Source organism: Rattus norvegicus, chromosome 16, assembly GCF_021556685.1.
Source record: "Rattus norvegicus strain SHRSP/BbbUtx chromosome 16, alternate assembly SHRSP_T2T, whole genome shotgun sequence".
Classification (NCBI taxonomy): Eukaryota; Metazoa; Chordata; class Mammalia; order Rodentia; family Muridae; genus Rattus; species Rattus norvegicus.
This window is the reverse complement of record NC_141549.1, coordinates 54,921,138-54,945,702: the sequence shown is the minus strand read 5'-3', so window position 1 is coordinate 54,945,702 and position 24,565 is coordinate 54,921,138. Positions and strand designations below refer to the sequence as shown.

Here is a 24,565-nt window from a genome sequence, read left to right as displayed (position 1 = left end):
AGACAGCACACACAATATCACCAAGAAGAGAAGTAGTTTTATAAATATATATGTATATATTATGTATTAGAAAGTATTATGTTTATCTTATAATGTCTAAATAGAGGAGGCAATTGCAGTTAAAGCAAATCTTAGCCAAAATGCTGAAGAAATAGTGTTAACAAGTAATGATAGTTTGTAGAATATGAAACTAAAAATTCTTTTTCCATAGAGTTACACTATGGATGATGGTAAACTGAGATTGTATAGACTCCTTCAGAACTGGGAGTTGGAAAGAGTTAAGGATAAGATTTCCTCTGAGAATCATAGGGGAACATGGATCAGAGGGAGACCCCAAATCAGTATTCTCCAGTCTGGGAAAGACTCCAGTAACAGACAAAAGAAGGAGATTTGAAGTTTTATTATAGAACAAAAGTATATGTTTAATACAGAAGTGCATTCTCAGAGTGAGCCACAAATCTGCTGGCTTTGTACACAGTATATCATATGGTCAAAGTCAATAAAGGAGAGGATTATTCATGAACTAAGTGAAGACAGGAATTCTTGGGATAGGATTTACACTTCTTTTCTGTTCTCGTGGATTTTCAGATGTGTCATGGAGCTCAGTGACAGTTGAGAACGGCCAATGTCTCATGACTGATGATTGGAGACTGCAGAAGCAAAGGGCAGTTAGCAGTCATCACGGCTGGCCGTATTGGTGTGAGTAGATTCTAGTGGTCATGTGACCTTCTCCTGTGATACATCTCTGTTACATCAGCCTTCGGTTGTCACTAGGGGCTGCTTTCTCTCTCCCTTGTAGCCTGCCCTGATACTGTTTCCACTGCTTATTGCAGCCCTGTAAACTCAGAACCCAGGCGCTGAAATATTTACATCCAAGTACCTGACTATGTCAGCAAATTGCTTCCTAAATTCAGCAAATGACAGTGTTGCAAATCAATGAACCCAGCATTTTTAGCAACATACTAAATGATTTTATGCATATGACTTTATGTAAATCATACACCTACAGAATTAGTAAATAAGCCATAGTTGATGGGAGTTCTGAGAGTCAAATTTAAATAAATAATTTTTGATTTTTATCTTATTTCTATTTATTGGTATTTGTGTGTGTCTGTGTGTGAGTAGGCAGACTTACATGTGCAACTCCTCAGAGATGAGAAGAGGGTGTCGGGTTTCTTGCAGCTGAAGTTATAGGTGCTTGTAAGCTAACTGCCTATGTGCTGGGCTTCCGTGTGTTAATTTAAGTTTGTAAATTATTGCTTTAGCCCCGTTTAATGAAAAGTTTTAGGGTGAGAAAACTATCCTGTAAGAGTGCAAGTGATAAAGGTTAAGATGTAGTACATTTGTCAAAAATCCATAAAACTTCAACACACAAAGTATAGGCTTTTGTGTATGCGAATGAAACCAAAATAATCCCAGAGATGCGGGAATCCTAGGGTGGGGTAAAAACTGTTATGAAAGAAAGTAACACTGGTACATAGGGACAGGTTAACCTCATTGAAGGGAGCAAGGGGAAATGCTAGCTGGGGCAACTTTGGGAAACAGTTCATAAAACGTATGCAAAAGGTATTATATACAAGCATTTTATCATAGCTACGAAGTTGCTTTCCACAGCACAGGGGTTAACAATTCTGATAGGGGTATGTATAGAATAAGATGATTAAGTAAAGAGATCAGTGTGCGGAAAGCAAGGGGAAGATTAAGATGATGAGTGTGGTAATGGATTAGAATTGGTGGCACCACAATGTGCTATTGTTTATTGTGACATACGGATTAGTTAGTTTATATACATATTAGAGATGCACACAGATACGGAACTATTCATACATATGTACATGTGTATGAGTGATGTGCCCTCACATGTCTTGCTTTGTAGGTATGGGAGACCTAAAAGGAGGGCATTTACTTACTAATAAGCACGTTCAGGTATACTAATGCTATTCTCAATTTAAAGGGTCCAAGACTCCTTGTAGATGGCTCAGACATGGAGCAAGGGAACATCCAGGATTATCTTGGAACACAATTCAATTCCAAAAGTACAATTTAGCGCGCGCACACACACACACACACACACACACACACACACACACACACACACACACACGGCAAGCATACGAGAGAGAGAGAGAGAGAGAGAGAGAGAGACATACAGAGACAGACAGAGAGACATGGAGGAGGGGGAGGGGGAGGAGGAGGGAGAGGAGGAGGAGGAGGGTGACACAGTACATGAAGGGGATAAAGGGACACAAAAGTCTACTAAGAATACCCCAAAATCCAGTGCTGAAGCAATTTGAGCTAAACCATCAAACGGTATTGGTCTTTAATACAAAATACAAGTTTAAGTTGAGTCCAAACTGATTTTTAAAAGAGATTCAATAAAACAAATGGAGAGAACAAGTAAAGAACATGGAAAAAAGAAGTAGCTTTTGTAGGTACTCAGCCCTCAGCAAGGATCATCTTTCCTAATCCCCTCTGGAAGGCTCCCTCCTATTCACAGCACAGAGCAAACGCCACTTCTTTATGGCCTTCTCCCAACTCCCTATCTATTCAACTCCCTTCTGATCACCACTGAGTGCTTTCTCTTCTAAACATCTCATGTGGGATTTCCCAAGTCAGTTCATGCTAAAGAGTATGGCATGAGAAAAGAAAGAACAGAGGAGCCCCGCAGTGGACGGGGGTGGCTAACATTGTCAGCAAGACAGCTGTTAACTGCACTTCAACTTACACTCTTCCTTATGAACAAGAGATGTTTCCAAAAGCTTTGGATGTGTGTTTCCAATATGTCTATTCTTTTTATCACAAAACAAAAACTAAAGGCTTTGTTTTGTTAAAGGTAAAACTTATTCTGACCATTTTTTTTTAACTAGGGGCTAAGTTGCCCAATGTGTATCCTCTCGTTGCTTAGACAGGAATCCACTGAAGGGAATTCTTAAAATTGTGTTAAGGATGCTGAACTGTAGTTCTTCACAGCTGATGACTTCTGGCGGGGGTGCAGGTGGGGAAGAACTGTTTTCTTTAAGGGCTGCCCACTTGGAGTTTAACCATGCTCCAGTGAGAATATGGACAACACAAGTTGAACATACGTCTCCTCCTCCTCTTCCTCTTCCCCTCCTCCTCTTATTCTTCCTTCTCCTACTCCTCTTCCTCCTCTTCCTCCCCTCCCTCTTCCCTTCCTCCTCTTCCTCTTCTTTCTTCTTCTCCTCTTTTTCATCTTCCTTCTCCTCCTCCTCCTTCTCCTGTTTCTTCTTTTTCTTGGGAGTTCATGGGAGGGGGTGGGGGCAGACCTGGGAAGTCTAGGAAATGAGTGTGGTCATGATTCATGATGTGAAATTCCCAGATAATCAATTAAAATATTATGTAAAAACATACCAAAGAATCCCACCAAGACCCGGTAATTTGGCCAAAACCACTTCCCAAGTCTGTGACAAGGGGATGGAATTGCTGTTTTCCACAAAGACACTTTATTGACCAGGGTTCTGTAAGCAGAGCTTTCTATAATATGGCTTAGAAAGTTATTTAACTCTCCTGCAGAAGAAACACAAAAATTAGGAAATTCTAAGTATTTATTCCAATATCTATTTTATCAAGTAATAAAAGACTTCTATCATGTGGCTCTTCTCAAAAGAAGACTGCTCAGACATGGGTTTACTTTAATAGGAAGTCTTTAATAGCCAGTTGGTGACATTAGCTATTTGGGATCCCGAACCCTCTCACAGGATGAGCTTTTAAGCACAAAAACAAAACAACAACAACCATAATCTGTGTTGACATGCTTCAGTTAACCAAAGCAGTCAGATGTAGAACTACAGAAGACAAAAGGCAAGGTTAGTCCATTTAGAGACTTTCCCAGACTACAGACTTGTATGGATTCAGTCTTTGTTTTCTGTCTCTATCCAGAGATTTATGACCTAAACAATACTTCCATCATGGAGTCAGTTATAGGTCTGGGTGCCTACTAAGGTCTGGGGTTCTGTGACACTATGAAGAGTGAGAAGCCATTCTGCTCTTGGGTATGCAGATTTAAAAGCTACTCAACATCTACCAAAAACAACACCAAACGCAAAATAAAAAGCTTTTCAACTGAAAGAACAAAACTTCTCTTTCCAAATATTTTATTCTTGTTGCCATTCAAGTACCATAAAAATAATCATCTTTTATTCTATAAATGTCTCAGAAAATGAGCATTGTAAAATCTCATGTATGTAGCTGGGTGCCGTGCTATGTGCCCTTAAAAGCACCACTCTGGAGGCAGAGGCAGGTCGATATCAGTGAGTTCAAGATGATACTCTTTAACACATTCATTTCCAGGCCAGCCTGAGCTACACCGGAAGATTCCATTTTTTTTTTTTTGGTTCTTTTTTTCAGAGCTGGGGACCGAACCCAGGGCCTTGCGCTTCCTAGGCAAGCGCTCTACCACTGAGCTAAATCCCCAACCCCAGATTCCATTTTTTAAAATTCATAAAACTCTTAGCTTTATTTGTATAAAGAATATTTTTAAACTCTTTGGAGCTGTGATACACCTCAGGAATCCCATGTATTTATTTGGAGCAAATACACCAGCTGTCAATAAGAGGCCTGAAAGACACAGAAATGTTTCAAAACCGAGATTCAATTGTGATACAATATCATCATCTATATACATAAATAAACAGATACAAACTTTCAAGTAAAACTCAGACTTATGACAGACCTTTATAAATTGGATCTATCCCTTCACTGACTCCAAATCTTCAAATAAGTTTAATGTGCTGAATTCCGAGACCCAAGTGCTACTTGCAGTTTATGATGAAAGGCGTTTATCCGTTCCTTTTGAATTGGCCAGTTCAAGATGCAATGAGATTTAAACATTCCTCTTCGCAAGCAGAGTGCATGGTTTAGTTTGTAATCTGGAATATTCTGGAGAAAAATCAGTATAATTGAATCCAGATTTTGCTCGATAGCTTGCTGAACCGCGTGATGCACCTTGAATCTAAGTAAAACATTAAAATGAATAGTTAGGCCATTAACATATTTGTTAAAAGCTTAATAATCTAAAATTACTTGTGGAATTTATTTGCCCTTTCACTAAAAATTTGAATTTCCCCCTTATTTTTGTGGCAATTTTTGTGACTTGTGAATGTAGTAGTGATTTTGAAAGCTTTTCATCCAAAAACCACGTGCAAACACAAACACGCACAAAGTCCACCTACCTTCTGCACAGCGGGTCTTTCAGTAGGTGATGCGTTATAACAAAGATGATTTTTCTGCTTCTTTTGATGCTGTTAACAATTGCTTCAAGTCCAAGGACCCCTGCTTCGAAGTCCCTTTCTTCTAGGCAAAATTTGAGAGATTGGTCTTGTTCTTCCATTGGGGAGAAATGCTCCCAGACCCAGTCTCTGTCTTTCTGGGCATGAATTATGTATGCCGTGTATTCGAACTGCTCACCCTGTGCATCTATTTCCTTGAAACCAAGAATTCGATGCACTGAAACATTCCAGTAAAAAGATATCCTCCAACCCTCGAAGTGAATGAGCAGTACCGCAAGTATAAAAGTCAGGAGCGTACTGGTGTTAATTATGAATAGGAGTTGGAAGGGGGCACTGTCTTTACAGGATGATGTGTCAAAAAGCTTCACTGGGAGGCCGTGGTAACGCTGGGGGGTATTGCAGAGGTAATGAGTGGATAGTTCAGGGATATTAGTGTGGGTCTGGTTAAGCCAGGTAACAAACCAGGCAATGCTTTCACATGTACAGTCGAACGGATTGAAGCTCATATCTAAGCTGTTCAGGTTGTGAAAAGCTGGCCCGAAAACACTCTTCTCAACTGATGTGATGAGGTTCTTCTGAAGGTTCAGTGACCTTAGAGATGTCTGGTCATCAAAAATGGATGGTAGAAGCGTGTTTAAATTATTCAGTCCTAGATTGATGCTCTTGAGTTCGAATAAGTTCTTGAACACCTTGACCGGGATTTCATCTAAGCCATTGGATTCTAAGTTCAAGATGTGGAGGTGAGACAGACCCTTCAGGAAATTAACGGGACCACCTGGGTTTGCGTGTTTCCAGAGTCTTGCTAAGTTGTTGTGCTGAAAATCCAGAATTTCTAGATTCTCAAGACCCTCCAACAAGTCCTCGTTCAGGTTGGCAATGTTGTTGTTGCTTAAGTCCAGAATAGTCAGGTTATAAAGGGGACGGAAAGGCGAAGGGGAGATATCCACACTTTTAAGGGCCACCCTCCTGAGCATCAGTCGTTGAAGGCTGGGAACCAAAGTGAAGGACTTGCTAGTCAGTTGGAGGTATTTATTATAGGACAGGTAGATCTCAAATATATTTCCCAGACCTCTCCATTCCTGGCCGGTGAGTTCTTGCTCAATTTCATTAAGGCCAAGATCAAGTATCCTGAGTTGACCCAACCAAGAGAAAGTACCACTTGCTATCTTCGAGATGTGATTCTTCGTTAAATTGAGAGTGAGCAAAGGAGAATGAGTAAGAGACACAAACGTTTCGTTTGTTAACGTTTGCAAACCCGTGAAAGTTTTGGAAAGACTTAGGTACTTCAGACTCACCAATCCTGTGAAAGTATTGCTTTTTATACCCGGTATAGTATTATCGTCCATGTTGAGATGTTCCAAACATTTTAGCCACTGAAAGGAAAAATCGTCAATGTTGGGGTGAGAAGCAAGTGCAACACTTTGCTTAGTAAATGCTCGCTTCAAACTCAGGTACCTCAGGTTGGAAAGTCCACGAAAAGAGTGAGGGGTCAAACGCTGTATATTATTGTACTCGAGGGACAGATACTTCAGGTGCGGGAGCCAAGAGAAGGCATCGTTACCGACGTCGCGGAGGCTGTTGTAGGAAAGATCAAGCGAGGTGAGGTTGGTCTGCTTCAGCCCGGAGAAAGTGCTGTTGCTGGTTGCTAACAGCTGGTTGTTAGCCAGAGAGAGATTCTGGATGCTTGTGTTTGAAAGTTCCCAACAAAGCTTCTCTGTGAGGTCGAGGTTCAGTTGGGCATTGTTCAAGAGGAGGACGAATAACTTGCCAATCGCATGGAAACACCCTGGAGAAAACTGACGGTTCCGAACAACAAACAAGAAACCCGGATGTAACTGGCTCCATAGGAAATACTTAAACACCTTTTCACTCATTACTCTGAGACTTGGGCAGGAAAGCCCATTTACTCTAGCCTTAGTTCTTTGTCCTGTGGCTGTAACACCCACCAGTAGGGTCTTCCCAGGTCTCCCAGGTAAAGTTATGTCTCCAGCATTTTGCCTAAATCTCCCCGAATTTGGTTGCAATTAATACACTATGTCTGAAAACTGTAATGGAGAATATCCCCAGTGTGTCTTGGTTACCACTTGGCAAATATCTATCTATCTATCTATCTATCTATCTATCTATCTATCTATCTATCCATCCATCCAACCATTCATAAATGTAGCAAAATGATAATCTTGAAGTAGCGATGAAAACAGTTTTATGGCTAGGGGTCAGGACAACATGAGGAACTCTACTAAAGGGATGAAGCCTTAGGAAGGTTGAGAACCACTGAGAGCTAGATGCTAGTTCCAGGCAATTGATGACTAGTAAGGGAAGGAGAGCCGATCTTCCCCAGGAGTGAGCCCCTAGTTGGTTCTCTAATACCAACATATACACATAGGAGCAATACTCAGTGGACGACAGTAATAACTACATCTAAGAACTAGATAGCTATACATAGCAATAGTTCATAGTGGGTCACAGAAGAGCAAGATACTGAGAAATATTCCATTATAGGAATTATTTTACACTAAGAACTGCTGTACGCCAGATGCATCACTAAATTCTTTTGCCTCATAGTTTTATGAGGTAATGTTATTGGAAGGGCGAAGCATAGATCCCTTTAATAACTTACCTGATCACATGATTACTAAAAGACAAAGCCTGTGGAGGAGTGGCTAGCCCAAGTCTGCAGCCTGAGCCCTTGATGACAACAGTGTTTTAATTCTTATAGAGATCCTAGGAGGAAGAGTTTGATTTTCACTATATAATTAAGAAAACTAAAATCGTGGTGTCTTTTCAAAGAATACCTCTGCAGTGGCACAGGGATTAGTATTAACCCCACCAACTGACAGTTTCTCAACTCATTTGTGACCAAGTTGTCAATGGCCTCAAACAGCAAGGGTCGGTGGATTCGTTAGACACAGCTGAGCTTACAATTTTATTTCACTAGAAACCTTAATTTGCTGTCTGTACAACACAGGGATGGCACAAACCTGAAGGTAAGAAAGGGAGTAATTTCGCCTTGACCTCTCACCTCTTTAAGTGGATTTGATGACAAGTCCAATTTTTGTAAGGAAGAATTGCCAAGAAAATCAAGTTCTTCATTTCGTAGTGCAAAAATTTTATTTTTAGCTAAGAGCAGCTCTTGGAGGTTCTCCAGTTGGACCCAAGTTCCCAACTTTGTAGATGATAAGCCATTATGAGACAAATCTAGTTTGATTAGACTCTGAGAGTGAAAAACAGAGACACACATATTAGAGTCTTGATATCAAAAGCAACCCCTTCCAACCTGTGAACCCTGGAAGGATCTCAAAGGGAAAATGACTGATCTCTCTCCCTTTTGCCTTGAAGGCATGATAATCTTTATTACAATTAATTATACCACTGCTGATAGAGACTTTTCACGCACTCTTCATCAATGTTTGTACCAAGAAGTGTCTCCTAGATGTGGCTGCATACACAAGACCAGAAAAATGGCAATATCAAAAAGCCATGGAAGAGCAGAAAGTTCTAGGGAGCCCATCCCTGGAAGAATTACAAGTTATTAATGACTCCTGGGAGAAGAAATTTAGCCTATTCTAGGGATGAGCCCCCTTATTGGGTTATCCAGTGCAAGGTGGTCAGCCTTGAAACCATAGACAAACAAACAAGGAAAATAGATTCGTTATTTATATATACATGCCCACCACAGTCACCTCACTCACCACACATACCACACATACCACATACACCATAACATACACACGCGCACATACGCTCACACACACGCGCACGCGCGCACACACACACACACACACACAATAATAATCAAAGAAAAAGAGGCTATCCATCTTCCATGAGAGTGGTAGGGACCACAGCAGGAGTTTGAGGGAGCTGGGGAGCTGGGAGGGGTTTGAGGACAGAGAGTGGAGAGAGTCATGCAACTCTGTTCCATTTAAAAACATCTAAACAAAACCTTTACCACTGTTACAATGGGTTTTAGTTTCTTCACGAATCACCTTATTTCTTTCACCAAGTTTAAGGACTTGGGCTTATTATTTATGATGTAAGGACAGTTGATCATTTACTTATATATAACAAGCATTTATTTGTATTATAAGGAATAGCAGCATGGCTTAGTAAGCATAATTATAATGTATGAACCCTGGAAACTAGTTTCAGAAGAAAAAGGAGAAAGTACTCTGTAGGTTGACGTCATTATGCAGGTGAGGGCTGGCACAAGTTAGATCAAGGCCATGATTGGACAGTAAAAGAATAAGACAGGGACAAAGGTTTTGTAGGGAGAGAGAGAAGGAGAAGGAGAGAGAATCAAGATAGAGACTGAGAAGGATGACCCAGATCCGGATGGTCCTGAATTGCCAAAGTAGCTGGGATGGATTTCTATAGGCAAATTTATCTTATCTAGGTGGGTGGTTTATATCCTTATCAATTGGTTGTAAGTTTATTGTGTGGATGTACTGTAGATTGAGAATTTAACATATAAATCTAATTGTTAAACTACAAGTTTTTAGAGCTTTGATTTACCGGGCTACAGGGGATGTGAACAAAGTTGCCAGTGGGCAGAGAGACAACCTGTCTTAGTTCTGTAAGCCATGCTGGGCTATAGAATGCCTGGGGCTAGCTAACGTGGTGTGGCGCCATGCTAGAACAGCCCTTGGAACTTGATGTGTGTGTCAGGCGTGGTAAAAACCGCCCAGATGACCTCGAGGAGAGGTAGGCTAAAAGGAAGACAGCCAGGAGAGGGTGGCTTACGGACTGAGTAGCAGCCAGAGTGAGTGGATCTGGCTTGTGGGAACTGAGAGAAAACAGTTCTTTTTAAATCTTACTGCAGCAGAACTCCTTTAAGAAAACACAACCCCTACAGTCATGGCTCAGGGAACATCTTGGAGGACAGATCAGGAAGAATATAAAGGCTAGAGGACCACAAAGTCTGCCTGTAAGTTTCAAGTTTAGGCAAAAAGAAAACCTCTTTAATCTCTACCTCTCTGGTAGATTAGAGAAGTCAAATGGAATTTCTATTAAAGAAATAAGGCTTACTTTTATGCAATAAAAAGAAAAAAATGTGTTTTCTCTAGTAAAAAGTGTGTTTCTCTGGTCAGGTTTTGAGACATTTGCATTGAAAGGTATTTCCCGGCACACGATGATTTAAGAAAGCTCAGAGACTGGTCAACAGATCACTTTACCAATTCTTCTCAGCACACTTAAAGTTGTACGTTATGTCCTTGGCATCTGAGAAGGAATAAGGCTCAATTATTTTGCTTGAGGCCACAGAATAAGGAAAATAATTGACTTACAGATGGCTTTGGTTTAAGTGAAGCGCTTAAGAGTTGCTGGCTTTACTAGCTAATGACACCCACTTTTCATAGGTTTAAAACTTTAGGCAATTTTAAAAGGGAAAAAGCAGAAACCATTGGAAAGGTAACGTTCCCAACTTTTCGAAACTCCAAAGAGTAGGTAATGTTTTAGTAAAACAATCTGTTTTATCAACACGTTTCGTTTACTGAAGTCAGAACATGGACTCATTGCGTTTCTTACTCCTTCCCACTATAAACTCAGCAGTGCCATGAGTTTAGTTTCACTGTTCCCTTGGGGACAGTCAGATGTATGTCTGCTCATGATGTTTCTCTTTAAGTCCTGTTTCACATGAGACAGCACAAGATAAGATACGAGACAGCAACCCCTCACTGTTTGAATTGACCTAAGACTGTAACATACACACATCACAATGCCCATGTGCACAGGTAGACCCAGAAGTCATGACGAGGGTTGATCTGACTTCATACTCTTGCCCTGATAGCTATGAAAACTTCCATGAGTAACTTGAAAACTTAACATCAGGTAACTTTAGATAATATTTGCATTTCTTAGAACAAAATGAATATACCTCTCTTACCTTCTGGTTTTTGAAAGGGTTGCTTTTAATTTTGCGTATTGAGTTGGACATTAGATGGAGCTCTGTCAGGTTCGTGCAGAAGGCGAAGGTTTGATCAGAAATCTGAGACAGCTCATTGTGTTGCAGGTTCAATACCTTCAACAAAGGGAGAATTTGGCACAGTTCTGGCTCCAGTTTTGAAATGGAGTTGAATCCTGCATCCAAGAGAGCAAGTTGGCTGTATCTCGTAAAATTGGCAGGTGGTAATCCTCTGAGTTGATTGTGAGTAAGATTCAACACTGTTATATTAGAGGGAAGGTCATCAGGTATGTGTGTCAGCTTCAAATGGCTGCAGTCAGCTACGTTGTATCTCACAGTGCATTGGTTTGTGGAAGACACCACAAGAATCCATAGGGACAAAAGTCCCCCAAAGGAGTATATTAGATAAGATGAACGCCCTTTCATGATTCTGTCCTATAAAGGAAATATAAAACGTAATGGGCATTACCACATCTTTTGGAGTATTCTTTTAAATGATGTCACCCAAATCTATACAAGACCTGTTAATAAGGTTTACACAATACAAGTATGTAGCATGCACATAATGGACCAAGCAGAAATAATTCTAACAGCATCAATAAGTGATCTGTATATGCTTCTCTCATTCTTCCTCCCACTATAAAGATGAGGAATTCAATCATGCCATTTCCTTATAACTACTGTTATTTTATCTGTTGTTATGATTACTATTTTTAAAGCCATCTACAAGTCAGTCAACTCCAGACAAAAGTCTCCTCTTGAAATTGTTTTTTATTGACATGTAATAATTACACATACTTCTGGAATAGAATGACAGTTTCAGTGTGTGTATGATGTACAACAAGCACATCAGAACAATTTTTGTGTTCACCACTTTGAATATTTACCAACGTCTCCTGTTGAGAACATTCTGAAACCTTTTCGCTACAATGAATTATTTTTAGGCATAGAAACCCAAGCCATTCCTCTCCTTCAGCTGCACTCCCGCACTCATCAGCCACCTTCTCTCCCCTCTGCCTCTTTTGAACCTCCAGGAACCAATGTTCTATAGTTCTTGAAGTTCATCAGTCACACAGAACATGTGGTTTTGTTTTTCTTTGTCTGATATATTTCTCAGGCTCATCCATGTCGTTAATGATCTGAAGCATTTTTTTTTACTATAAATCTTAGTTTAACTATACTGTTCTCTCATTTTCTTAACTAATTTTCTATAGTCATGCTAAGCTTCATTTAATAGAGTGTTGCATTCATGATGTAAAAGAACGAACCTAGAGCTATAATTCTTGATCAGCTGACGACACAGAATTTCTCGATGCCTTACCCTGTGGCATAGGGGATTCAAGTTTTTCTGGTGTTAATCACATCTTTCCACTCTTTCCTGATCCTGTTAGTACAGTATCAGTTGACATTGTCTAGATAGAAAATGTTAGGGGTTTTCACCTGCGACTATGATTAAGCATCAAATCTTTATGTCTAGGCTAATTGGAAAAGTCGAATGTTAAGAAATCTCATTCATAACTTTAAGCCTATATCTGTTAATATCCACTAAAGAATCCACTAAGGAACTCAGAGGAATATTGTGAAGAGTGTAGACCCTGGATTAGTGTGCTCTGCATTTTACAGGTAGTGTGTCTGTATTGTAGTTTTGGCAAATTTTCATTTCTCAGATCTAGGTGAGATGCCCAAAGGTAACTGAGGCTCAAGGATGTAAATCAAGTTGATCTTATGGTCCTCAGCATAAAGTGATGTAACATCAAAACCGTTATTTGGTTGAAGTAAGAAACCATGAATTTAGAATGTGTGGTTATGCTAAGTTCTGTCCTATAATATTTCACTTTATAATGAAAAATCCAAATGTATCATGAAATACAGCTAAGCACTAGACAAGATAGCAGTGGAAGAAACACTAGTGGGTGGCACTTCGGAATACAAGGGACTTCATGAACGCTGAGAAGAGTCCAAAGCTTCTCATTCGCTCACACTGGCTGAGCATGAGTTGCACGTGGTTCATCTCACAGATTGTAGCAACCTGTATTGTTCCTGAACAGTGATGAAAGATCACTGCCGAGGCCAAATTTTACTTTAAAAACTAAAAGGAAAGTTCTGGTTATAAGATGCCCTTGGGTCATTTTCCAGGAGTATTTGGCTTAAGAATGAGAAGTTGAAGCATTTGCTTGTACATTACTGACAAAATCCATAGGTCTTTCAACATTTGATCTTTGGTATTTTTATCTTTGATAATTTCTCTCTTTCTCTCTTTCTTTCTTTCTTTCTTTCTTCTTTCCTTCCTTCATTCCTTCCTTTCTTTCTTTTTTTTTTTTGACTGTTTTTCCTTGTAGCCCTGGCTATCCTGGAACATACTATGTAGACTAGGCTGGCCTCAAACTTACGGAGATCCACCTGCCTCTACCTCCTGAGTGCTAGGATGAAAGGTGGGAGTCAACACTGCCCTGTTTGGTAATTTTGATATATGGGTTATATTTGAAACACAGACTTCTTAATTATTATTTTTATTAACATAAATTAATTGAACAAAGTAATGGGCTTCATTATGATTTTTTCATATGGGAATGTTAACTTCCAATACACACCATAGGACTTAGCAGCTGAAAGCACTTTCTGCTCTTGCAAAGGATCAGAATTGAACCCTGATCTTTCTATTCCCAGCACAATCATTTGTAACTTCAGTTCTAGGGACCTGCATTCTAGTCTAGTTTGGCCTCCATGTGTATCAATGCATGTGCAGAGTGTACATACACACATGCAGGAAGAACCCTCATTAAAATAAAAATAAATTAAAAATTACATTTCACACAAAATCATGAAAGCTTCATCCTCTTGTCTCCTACTCTCCAGAGTTGCTAATAGGTCTGAAACTCATCTCATCTCTCTTCCTTTACATAACATTGTTTTCTTATAGTTTCACTTTATACTTTTTAATGTCTTTTCTCTAAATGTGATAACACAAAATTTCGCAAGAGTATTTCAAGTTATGTCTCTCCTTCAAAATGTTTCTATTGCGACTTATTTCAGTCTGAAAGTTCCCATTTACCTCAACTTTTACAACATTTTTCTATGATAATGTCCTCTCTTACTCTTTCTATATTTTCTCCTTTGGAATTACTTTCAAGCAGACATTGGTCACTGTATAATTTGGTCCCATCTCGAGTCTTACATTTTCCTTCTTCTATCTTTCTGTTTCCTGCTCTGAGACATAAGTTTACTTTGTGCACCAGTCCAACCCTGGTTGGTGTTTATTTTAACAATTATATTAAATTTATACAAGACAGTGCACAAATCATAAATAAACAAATTCATAAATGGCTGTGTCAGAGGACTCATGATTCAAATTAAGAAACACACGACTCCAATGCATTAGGATATCCCCTTCCCATCTACCCCATCAATTCTTCATTCTTTCTAAACACAAACACTTTTAATTCTTACACACAAAGTTATCTGCCTTTGTAGTCAGTACTAATGAAATCTTGTATTACAGCAGACACCATTAGCACAGTTTCATTCTATGTTGTCAGTTACCTGTGGCAGCCATGATGCAAAATGTTACTACAATCCAATGATGAATCAAGGCATTGTGTGTGTGCGTGTGTGTGTGTGTGTGTGTGTGTGTGTGTGTGTGTATGTGTGTGTGTGTGAGAGAGAGAGAGAGAGAGAGAGAGAGAGAGAGCAACCATATAACTTTGACCAGATTATAATATCAAAATTGGGTTTACTATTGACTATCGTTAGCCTCATCTTATGCCTAATTTATAAACTAAATTTCATCACAGGCATGTATGTACAAGTGAAGTATATAGGGTTAGATACTCCTGATGCTCTCAGGCACTCACTGTGGTCTTAGAGCATCCCCATGGATAAGGGGGATACTGTGTACATCGTTTTGCCATTCATCATTTTTCTCTGGCCTCCACATGAAGTTTGCAAGACTTATTCACATCTCATCGTGTCTTAACATTCATCATTTTTATCGATGTAAAATGTTCCAGTGTATGGATGTCCTATAGTCAACACATTCCCAAAAGTTTGAATAGAAATTCTTAAAATGGGACCAGACATGGTAGCTTGTATCTTTAATCCTATTAGCTCTTGGAAGGCAGAGGCAGGTGAATCTTTGTGAGTTTGAGCACAGCCTGATCTACATGGTAATTTCTAGGCCAGATAAGGCTACACAGTAAGATCTTGTCTCAAAACAAAACGGGGAAAAAAGGAGCAAAAAAAGATTCATAAATATTCTAGACAATTCAAAGAAATTTATAGTAACTATATTTGTGTTATAATACATATAATAATCTATCCACACACCTCTGTCATCCGCTCACAAATACATATTGGGAGCATCGGTCCCTCCATGGAGAGATTATTTCCTCACCTCCAGTTTCAGCATCATTTAATATACAGTTTGTTATCCAATGTAAAATTCCACATAATAAGATGCATTTTGGGTATACATTCTCTGACTTAGAAAATGCGTGAAATCTGTGTAACTCAAATCCAAAGAATACCTCTCTCCCCTTCCCAGTTAATGTCCACCCTTACTCCCAAAAGCAGCCAGTGCTGTCCCTACATATTAGTCTTGTAACCTCAGAAAATGGGATCTCATTCATTTTCACATATCCGGCTGCCTTTATTAGTGTATTAGGTTTGAAGTTCACCTGTAAAGTGTTTTTCAAAACAATGGCCTCCCCTTTCCCTCACATGATATGGCTATGACCCCCAGCAATCATATATTTATTGACTTTTTTTCTATGCATGGGAACCCACTATAAAGTTTGCATTACAAATCAGTTTGCAAAGTAAGAGACAGGCATCTAGCAACTTTTCCTCTCCGTACTGTTCTCACCTCTACTTACCAGATTATGGGTACAATCTCTGCATCATAGTCTACTCCTTGCTTAGATAACATTTACCCCTCAGGAAAGCTGTAAACAGAAATTAGAGTTACTAAGGACCAATGCATTTACAAATTCTATCCCTGAATAACTGAAAGACAGGCCCAATCTGAAAACATACTTCATTGAGAGTGAAAAAAAACAAAAATAAAACCAACAAAACCAAACAAACAAACAAAAACAAATCCAAAATCCACTAGGTGCTAATGAAGCAGGCTGTGTGAAAAACAAGAATGACTAGAATGTTAGGGAATTCAGAATGGTGAGCACACACACAAACAGAAAGAGAGAGAAGGAGGGGGACAAATTCTAAACAGCTTATAAGGAGGTCATATCATCAATTATTTCCAATGGAAAAAGATCCTTTTTAATAAAACCCTTTTCATCAGTCACACAAGTTAATAGGTAACTCATGGTTAATGGTAAAGCTTTCAAAACATTTAGGATAAAGTAAATTAAACTCCAAACTCCACAGCCAGCTGAACAACTGAGAAAAAAATGGGAAAGTAGTTTGACTTATGCAAAGACATGTTTCAATCAAACAAACAAAAATACAGCTAACATATGAAAGGAGAATGAAGAAAAGGTTACTACTGACTGATTCTTAATGAGAGGCAGGGAGGAGCGGGAGAGAGAAGATCTTGATTTTGAGAACGTATTTTTGAAGATACATAGAATTATATTTCTTCATTCAAGGGAGAGGCTGCATGTATTATGGCCAAGGCGAGAAGAGTGGGGAGAGAATACCTGGAGTTAGCCATGATTTGTAGCCTGGCTTATAACCTTTGCAATATCAGATACGTATCAGCACATAATCACATTATAAAGTCGTGAGAAGAGCTTATGATAACTTCCCTATCTTGAAGGTTGACTGATTTCTCTCCATAACGTCTCAGCCTGGTTTCTGGCTTTACTATCCAACTTCCGGAACAGCCTGCCCTCCTCTCCTGTCCTCCTTCTTTATTCTATAACAGAAAGCGATTGGCCAGTTCCTAGACACATCTGAGAATTCTTCCTTTCTCAAGAACATTGTCATAGAATGCCGGATCTTCCTTTCTAGGCAACTAAATAGAGAGGACTTTTTAACCTTCTGGGATTTTGTTTTTTAAGGCAAAGGTGATTTAAAAACAAAACAAAACAAAAAAGCATTTTAATTACCTTTTAATATAATTCTTTTACTTACTTTATAATGAATTTATACAATACACTACACATGCATGTGTTTTTTAATCTTGTTTACCCCTTACGCTCCCTCAGAGCCACCCTCACCCCCTTCGTAAAGCCTTTTATAAAACTCGGGAAGCTTTCTTGAAGTATCTTTCCAAGAGAAGTCTACAGAGGAAGCATTTTTGTTGCTGCTGCTGTTGTTTTAAACACTGCTTTCTGCATTTGGCGTTTCACCACAGAAATCAGATTTTGTTGCTAAATTTACATTTGGAATTATGGTGCATTTCTCCCCTCATACCTGTAGCGTCTTCTGTCTTCTTTTCTTTCCTGACTGTGACTCAGGCAGTTTTACTTCCCCGATAGAGAACTGGTGTGTTAACCTCAAAAGCCAAGCACATTCTGATTTTATCCAGCCTGAGATCCTGCATCGCCGTAGTTTTCATTCAGACTTTTTTTTTAAATCAGACATTTCCTTCCATCCTGAAAGTGAAACTGAAGTTTAAAAAAGAGAGAGAGAGAGAGAAAGGAGAGAGGAGAAAGGTTATCATGATTAAAGAAACACAGGATATTTTCAGCGAATAGTTAAATTGTTATTGAACTGTTACCCTTTTTGTTGTTGTTGTTGTTGTTGTTGTTTGCTTGTTTCTTTTTAAGGACCTCCTGGAATTCATAAACTGACCTTTAGGGAGAAAAGTGTAAGCAGAGGAACCCGTGGCTGGCTGGCTGTAAGCGGAACTCTGGGAGTCAATAAGTTGCTGGCTTCAGAGTCGAGCCCTCTGCAGTGACTTTCAGATCCTTGCAAACCTGTGTAAGTTAAGTAGTGCATGGTTAGAGGCTTGGGACTGCAAGCCAGAGCGTAGGTGGGGATCGGGGCAAAGTGTGAGGGGCCCACAGGAACAAGCCGTGGGCTAAACCAGACATGCCTAAACAAAGCGAAAGTCATTCACTCACCTTGCTTTCTTTTCTTCGCAAAATGAGTAAAGTCTGGGTAAAAATGGTCATCCAGTTTTCCAGCAGGAAATGTTGAGGACATCTAGGACACAGGAAGTCCGGCCTCAAAAGCAGTAACAGGGAACTCTCAGAAACAAATGGGGCGGGGTGGGGTGGGGGGGATAACAATGGGGGAAGGGACAGGGGAGGGAGAGAGGAGTTCCATCCAGCACTGGCTGTCACAAAGAACCTTTCTTGCTCAAGCAGGCCCAGTTTTCCACAGAATCCACAAATTAGGCATCAGTAGGCATCAAACATATTCGGTTCAGATTAACTCCTTCCTCCTCGATTAGCTTTGAGGTTTTGGTTAAAGAAATGTAATTGCATGAGAATGAACTCGGTTTTCCTTTCATTACAGATGAGCAATGACAGGATATACCACCAGGTTGAGATGTAGTTTAAAAACGTGATAAAACATACAAGAAATGGGAGAGCACCTGACCTGATTTTCTCATATTGAAGCCTAGAGAGGGGAGAGCCTGAGAACTCACCACAATGATTCCTTTTGTTGACTGAGGCTGAGGTGAAAGTGGGAAAGGTGAATGCACACAGAAGCGAAAGTAAGAAGTAACTTTGTATCCTAGTGCAAATTGCCCTTCCGTGGCGTGGCCCCAACTGGTTACTCCCTGTGGTTACCTCCTGCTCACACCTTTCTTTCACTTGTAATATCTTCAGTTCCACACCATAAGCAAGCAGTTGTCCTCAGTTGTCCTCTGCATTGATCCCCTGGAGGCCAACAAAGCATTAATAGTCTTTCACCTATGCGGGTTCTTTGAAAACAGGTCAGGCTGCATTTTTGTTGTTATACTTCTCCCGCCACCATTCCGCAGAAGAGCATGACTTTTGCTAGCCTCTGAAGGACTAGTCTCCTGACAGAGAATCAGCCATTGTGTGGCCCTCTCCTACACTGATTCTTGGCTTGGCTAGCTTTGACCAAGCGGATATCAGCATGGAGCCGAGTTTGATTCTGAGTCCGTTGTGGAGGTCTGATGAGTGCCTCTATAGTTGAGACTCGTCTTCTTGGAACACCAGTCTCTCTCAGGCTTCATTGGCATCTCAGGCTTCAATGTTGTACAATCAGAAGCCCAGATTAGGTGTGCAATGGACATTGGGAAGGGAATATACATGCTCACTGAGCAAGCACTTGGGAGATGGCTAACATTGATTCTTTGGATGCGTGGGAGACAATCCTCCAAACCTCATGAACATACTGCAGCTTCTTCAAAAATGACCTTGAATGACCTTCAGCAAGTTCTGCCCATGTTCCAAAGAAGCTGCAAAAACATATTGCTACCATTTTACCCATAGTGATATGCTATGGATAAGCATAATATACTTCCTCTGCGATCTATAATCTCTTATGTTTTATAATTCTTTACAGATATTAGGTTAGCTGTGTTAGTTGACTAGTAAGTAGCTTCAGACAAGTAATTATTACCTTTTCTTTTCAAGTGTATATGTTTTGGCATGTAGATGTGTGTATATGGGAGGAGGGGTATAAGCACACATGTGCACATGTCCATGGAAATTGATTTTGGCTGTTTCCCTTGATTGTGCTACAGTGTATTCATTGAGGTAGGGTCTCTCAACTGAACCCGGAACTCATCACTGCTAGCCTAGCTGAGCAGCCTGCTCTGAATATCCTGTCCATCTTCTGGGCCCTAGAATTATAAGGCAAGCCCCTTCATCCACCTGACACTTACCTGGGTTCTGGGAATCCCAAATATGTCCCTCAAGCATGCTTTTTTTTTTGCAAGCATTTTAACTGCTGAACATCTTCCATGTGTCTCAAAATCCAACAAAGTTATTAAATATTAATTGGAAATGATATTGTGCATATAGCCCATTGAACTCCCATTAGGTAGAAGGATAAATAGAACTCTTAAGGGTACTCTGACCAAGTTGGTCCTGGAAACTGGCAAAAGTTGGGCCAACCTCCTCCCCTATGCAGAGCTCTGGGTCCAGTGTGCTCCTTTTGAAGTTATATTTGGGAGACCTTTTCCCACCCTTCCCAAACTCAGAGCCCCCAGGCAGCAGTCTATAATCCCTCCCGAGGCTTTCAGCTTTGCAGGAAGCTTGTGAGGCCACTGGTCAGACTGGGAAGGGAGCCCTAGCATCTTCCACTTCCGAACCCACCCACCAGTCCCAAACTGGAGACTCAGTTTGGGTAAAGAGGATCCTTACGTAGATTCTGGAACCTGCCTGAAAGGGACCCTTCCCAGGTCTCCTCAGCATTCCAGCTGCTGAGAAAGTGGCTGGTAATGTAGCTGGGGTCCACCTCTCTCAATTAAACGGGGCCACTGAAGACAATGTCATATGGACTGTCACTCAGACGTCACAGCCCTGAAAAATGAGACTGACCCAAGATCATTAACCCACGACAACACTATAACCATCCTTTTCCTTTTCTCAGTAGGGGGAATGGGAACCTATAGTCCTCACTGTCCCTCTGTCTGGACTCGGGAATTAAGACTCACATACACAGAGAAGGTGGTGATCTGGCTACAGAATGAGCAACCCCGTTCCACGTAGAGCTTTGCTCTTTTAAGCCCACTTTTGGAGAAAGTACAGTGGTGGGGGCCTATCTTTTGAGAGAAATGTGGGAAATCCAGTTCTGTGGATGTTCCACAAATGAGCTCCCACACTGTCAGTGACCAGGTAACAGGGAGTTTTTATTGTGCCAAATGGGGTTGTGAAACTGAGGTCTATGGGAAGCATGCTAGAAATTACATATATACATAGATAGAAAGGTTCCTCCCAAAACCTCACAAAAGGGATCTATCATTCCATAGCCACAAGACTGAGAGACTGGAGACAACATTGGGATGAGCATGCTCCAGGGGACAGTGGAGGAACCTGGGAAATAAGACTCTATTGTGCTAACAAAAGAGACCCAGAGAATAAGTTTACTATCCAAAGGAGGCTACCTTCCTGGGCCCTCAGACCTACGGGCCCCGAAAAAGACCACCTACCCAGCCCAAGGGTAAAGACCCAACTCTGACAATGTTTCTTCCCATGAAATTAGCCGCAACAGTACCAAAAACATTATTGCCTAGTCCCTACCAACACTGGGGCTAGGAATCCTTCTATATTCTCTATCCCTGATAAGGTTTACCATTTGTTTAATCATCCCAGCCAGGGAATTGGTTGGGATATCTGGCTGAGCCTGAACCCTCAAACCATTACTACACAGGGCCAGGGACCAACTAAACTATGGATCTCCCAGCAAGCCAAAAACAACTGTAACTAGGAGAAGTCTGGGCTAACACTGGAGAGTACACTGGGAGTTGGATTTGGGACCTGGAAGCCTCGCTGTACGCCAATGCTCCTTGTTTCATTCTCTAGATGAATTCTTGTGGGCAGCAAGACTTTAAGGCACCTGAGGCCACCCACTGGGCATGTACAACTAGATGAGCTAACTAGATGTGCCTCCTCTGTGGCGTTCTAAAACATCAAGCCCTCGTATGTGCCCTTGTGCCCATCCTGCCCCAGGTGTGTAATAGGGGAAGGAGGGAGAGCACATTTTAACATGGACCGCAGGAAAAATGATCCACATCGACCCACCTCCCACTCCTGGTTGAAGCCTCTATGGCTGGGGCAATAGCAATAGAGGCCTTAGTCCTCCTAGTCAGTCAGCAAACACACAGTTACACTTTCCCAAGCCTGTCCTAGGGGCTCAAATCAAGAGAGACCTCGATTTGCAAGCAGAAAACCAGCATGGAGCTGTTCCTTTATAGCACTGAAACTGTTCATGGCTATTAATATAATTTCTTTGTCACTAATCAGGAAGTGAAACAGTTAGACCATTCTTGCCAGTGGTGTTCACTGGTCCCCTTTCATGGTCGGTCCCTTTGCAGAAAGGACTTGTCCTGCTCACCCCATCTGAAACTGTCTTTCTGAACCCTTTCTCTAAAGGAGAGATCCAGTTCCTCTCACCGAGGTCACTTCTATTTCCTCTCTTCACAGGTCGGCTGGCTCAACCCAAGCCATGAACCTAGCAAGACTTTCAAGGAGAGAGGAAATGGCATGTTCCCTCTCCTCAGTCTCACCCCTATTACCCAGTACCATTACCCTTGAGCTTCCCCTTCTGAAAAGAAACCACCGTCTGCCACACAGAACTTGCGGTTAAGCCTGAACTCCTATTCTGTGTGTTTAAGATACTAGCTGTGGCCAGTATGGTTCATCAAGAATAAAAAAGAAAAAGAAAAAGAATCCAAGTGGGAGAAAGGAAGTAAAATGATTTCTATCTGCCTGTGACATGCTCTGACATGTGAAAACCCTGAAGAGGCCACAAGATAGACTAACAAATTTGGCAAAGTCACAAGATAGAAGCTCAGTAGACACAGACTAGTCCTGTCTATGAACACAGTCAGTGGGCAGCAGGAAAAGGGAACTGAACAGACTTCTGTTTAGAATAGAGCGTTCTGGATAAAAAGAAACCTAGCCAATGTGGCAAAAGACTTGTCTACCCCAAATGGGGAAAATATTGCTTAAAAGAACTAATGGAAACCAATTAGAAAGATATTTCATACTTGTGGATTGAAAGATTTAATTATCAAGGTGACAAATATGTGACTTACAGATTTAGCATAATCTCTGTCAAAATCCTTGTGACATCTTTGAAACGTGAGATAGATATAGAAAAACTCTTGTGGATTTCTCAAGGATTCCAACAGCTAAATCCAGCTTTGAAAAGATCACAACTTGAAGTGTAAGGGTCCAAAAATCGCTGTAAGAAATCCCAGACTCAGGTAGTGTGCAAAAACAAGGAACATTTATTCTGCACAAAGAACCCACATGCGGGGGTCAACCATTCTCTAAACTGGCGACCCCAGACAAAGACACACAGCCTTCTTATAGGGAACTGGAGGAATTCTCTTCAAGGATTAGGTAATCTCAGATTGGTGGGTTTCCGGGATGAGGGGGAGTCACAAGTAGTCGGTAGTCTGTATTCATTCCGATGTCATGAATTTTAGCCTTATGATGGAGTAGGTCTGCCCAGCGCAGATGGCCCATTCTGAGATGAGATGTTTCCCCATCTTTGTGGTTATCCCCAGGCTGTTCTTTAGGAGAAGGTTTTAGGATCTTGTCGGATTTTATAGTCTGTTCCTAGAGCCAGTGTCTTATAACTTGGTTTCTGGGACTTACGGTCTATTCCAGAATCTGGTGCTTTACAACCTTTTTTGAAATCTGGCCTGGTCCTTAAATGGAGACAAGTGGTCTTGATATTGTCCTTTCAGGGGGACGATACTTACAGATGTCAAAACTTACGACAGAAATGGCAGTGATTAAACTATGGCAATTACTGGCGTGAAAACCCAAGTGTAGAAGCCATCACAATGCAACAGAGACTCAGAAAGAAACGCCATCGTGCACTCCAATGGCTTTTAAATAAGGATGATGAGTTGCCTGTGGAGAAAGGGCAGTTTGCCTCTAAACTGAAAACAAAACAAAACAAAACAAAAAACAAAAAAACACTCCCTCCCTCACACCCAGGATATCCATCCACCTACAAAACAAAACAGAACTACTTATGCACAGACTCTAACTAAAAGCGCCTCAAACTATTTTAAATGTAAAAGAAGGTTTATTTCTTTTTTCCTTTACTTTAAAATATTTTTATGCAATATATTCTGATTGCACATCCCCCCCTCCTCCTCCCAGATCCTCTCTACCTCCCCTCTTATCCAGATCTACACCTTCCTTGTCTCTGAGAAAACAGACCGGCATCTAAAGAATAATGTTAAAATAAATTTTAAAAAAATGAACTAACTAAACAAACAAAAAGAGATAGAAAAAGCACAAGAAATGCATTTAGATTTAAAGACACACATATTTCCATACGGGAATCTCATAAAAATCCAAAACCAGGAGATATAATATATACATAAAGGACCTATAGTTTAAGGAAGAGAGAAAGAGGGCGGGAGGGAGAGGGAGAAGAATAGAGAGAAAGAGGGATGGAGAGGGGGGAAGGGGAGCAGGAGTGAGGAGGGAGGGAGGGAGAGGCTTGGCTTAACATTCTGAGACACAGCACATGCAAAGATGCTGTGGAATGATTCTGTCTGGGTCTCTCCTGCTGGGCATGGGGCCCACCCGTAGGAGTGGTTTGTTTCTCCAGTGAGACTCCCTTGAAGGAAACTAAGTATTTTTTTTTGGTAAGGGGCTATCACCTGAAGATAGCTTCTGGATTAGGGGTTGGTGCATATTCCACATCTCCTCTCAGCTCTAAGACCTCATCTGGTGCAGACCCTTGCAGACCCTTGGCATGTCCCTTCAGGCTTTTTGAGTTCTCCTGTGTGACAACTCTGATGTGTGTAGAGGCCTTGATTCCTTACAGATGTCCTCCATCG

At 40.8% G+C, this 24,565-nt stretch overlaps 2 protein-coding genes and 1 long non-coding RNA gene across 5 annotated transcripts; 1 reads left to right on the top strand and 2 right to left on the bottom strand.

Moving 5' to 3' along the window:
* Erich1 (glutamate-rich 1) overlaps window positions 1-24,565 on the bottom strand; it is a gene marked incomplete at its 5' end in the record, with an annotated part of 52,793,804 nt that overhangs the window by 28,718,661 nt on the left and 24,050,578 nt on the right.
* On the bottom strand, window positions 383-18,302 carry Tlr3 (toll-like receptor 3). 4 transcript variants are annotated; one of them, XR_015639501.1, is made up of 9 exons: window positions 18,174-18,302; window positions 17,828-18,026; window positions 17,521-17,714; window positions 16,017-16,085; window positions 11,128-11,580; window positions 8,269-8,460; window positions 5,190-7,042; window positions 4,691-4,969; window positions 3,645-4,575 (listed from the first exon to the last, which is right to left on the bottom strand). XR_015639501.1 is itself a non-coding variant. In XM_087588811.1 (8 exons), exons 5-8 carry the CDS (start codon window positions 11,569-11,571, stop codon window positions 4,741-4,743), a joined length of 2,718 nt encoding a protein of 905 aa, XP_087444937.1. In that variant the 5' UTR covers window positions 11,572-11,580; window positions 16,017-16,085; window positions 17,521-17,714; window positions 17,828-18,026; window positions 18,174-18,302; the 3' UTR covers window positions 383-4,740.
* Window positions 17,753-20,037, top strand: LOC134482381 (uncharacterized). Its single transcript, XR_015639916.1, has 2 exons — window positions 17,753-18,030; window positions 18,571-20,037. It is a non-coding gene; the product is annotated as an uncharacterized LOC134482381 (long non-coding RNA).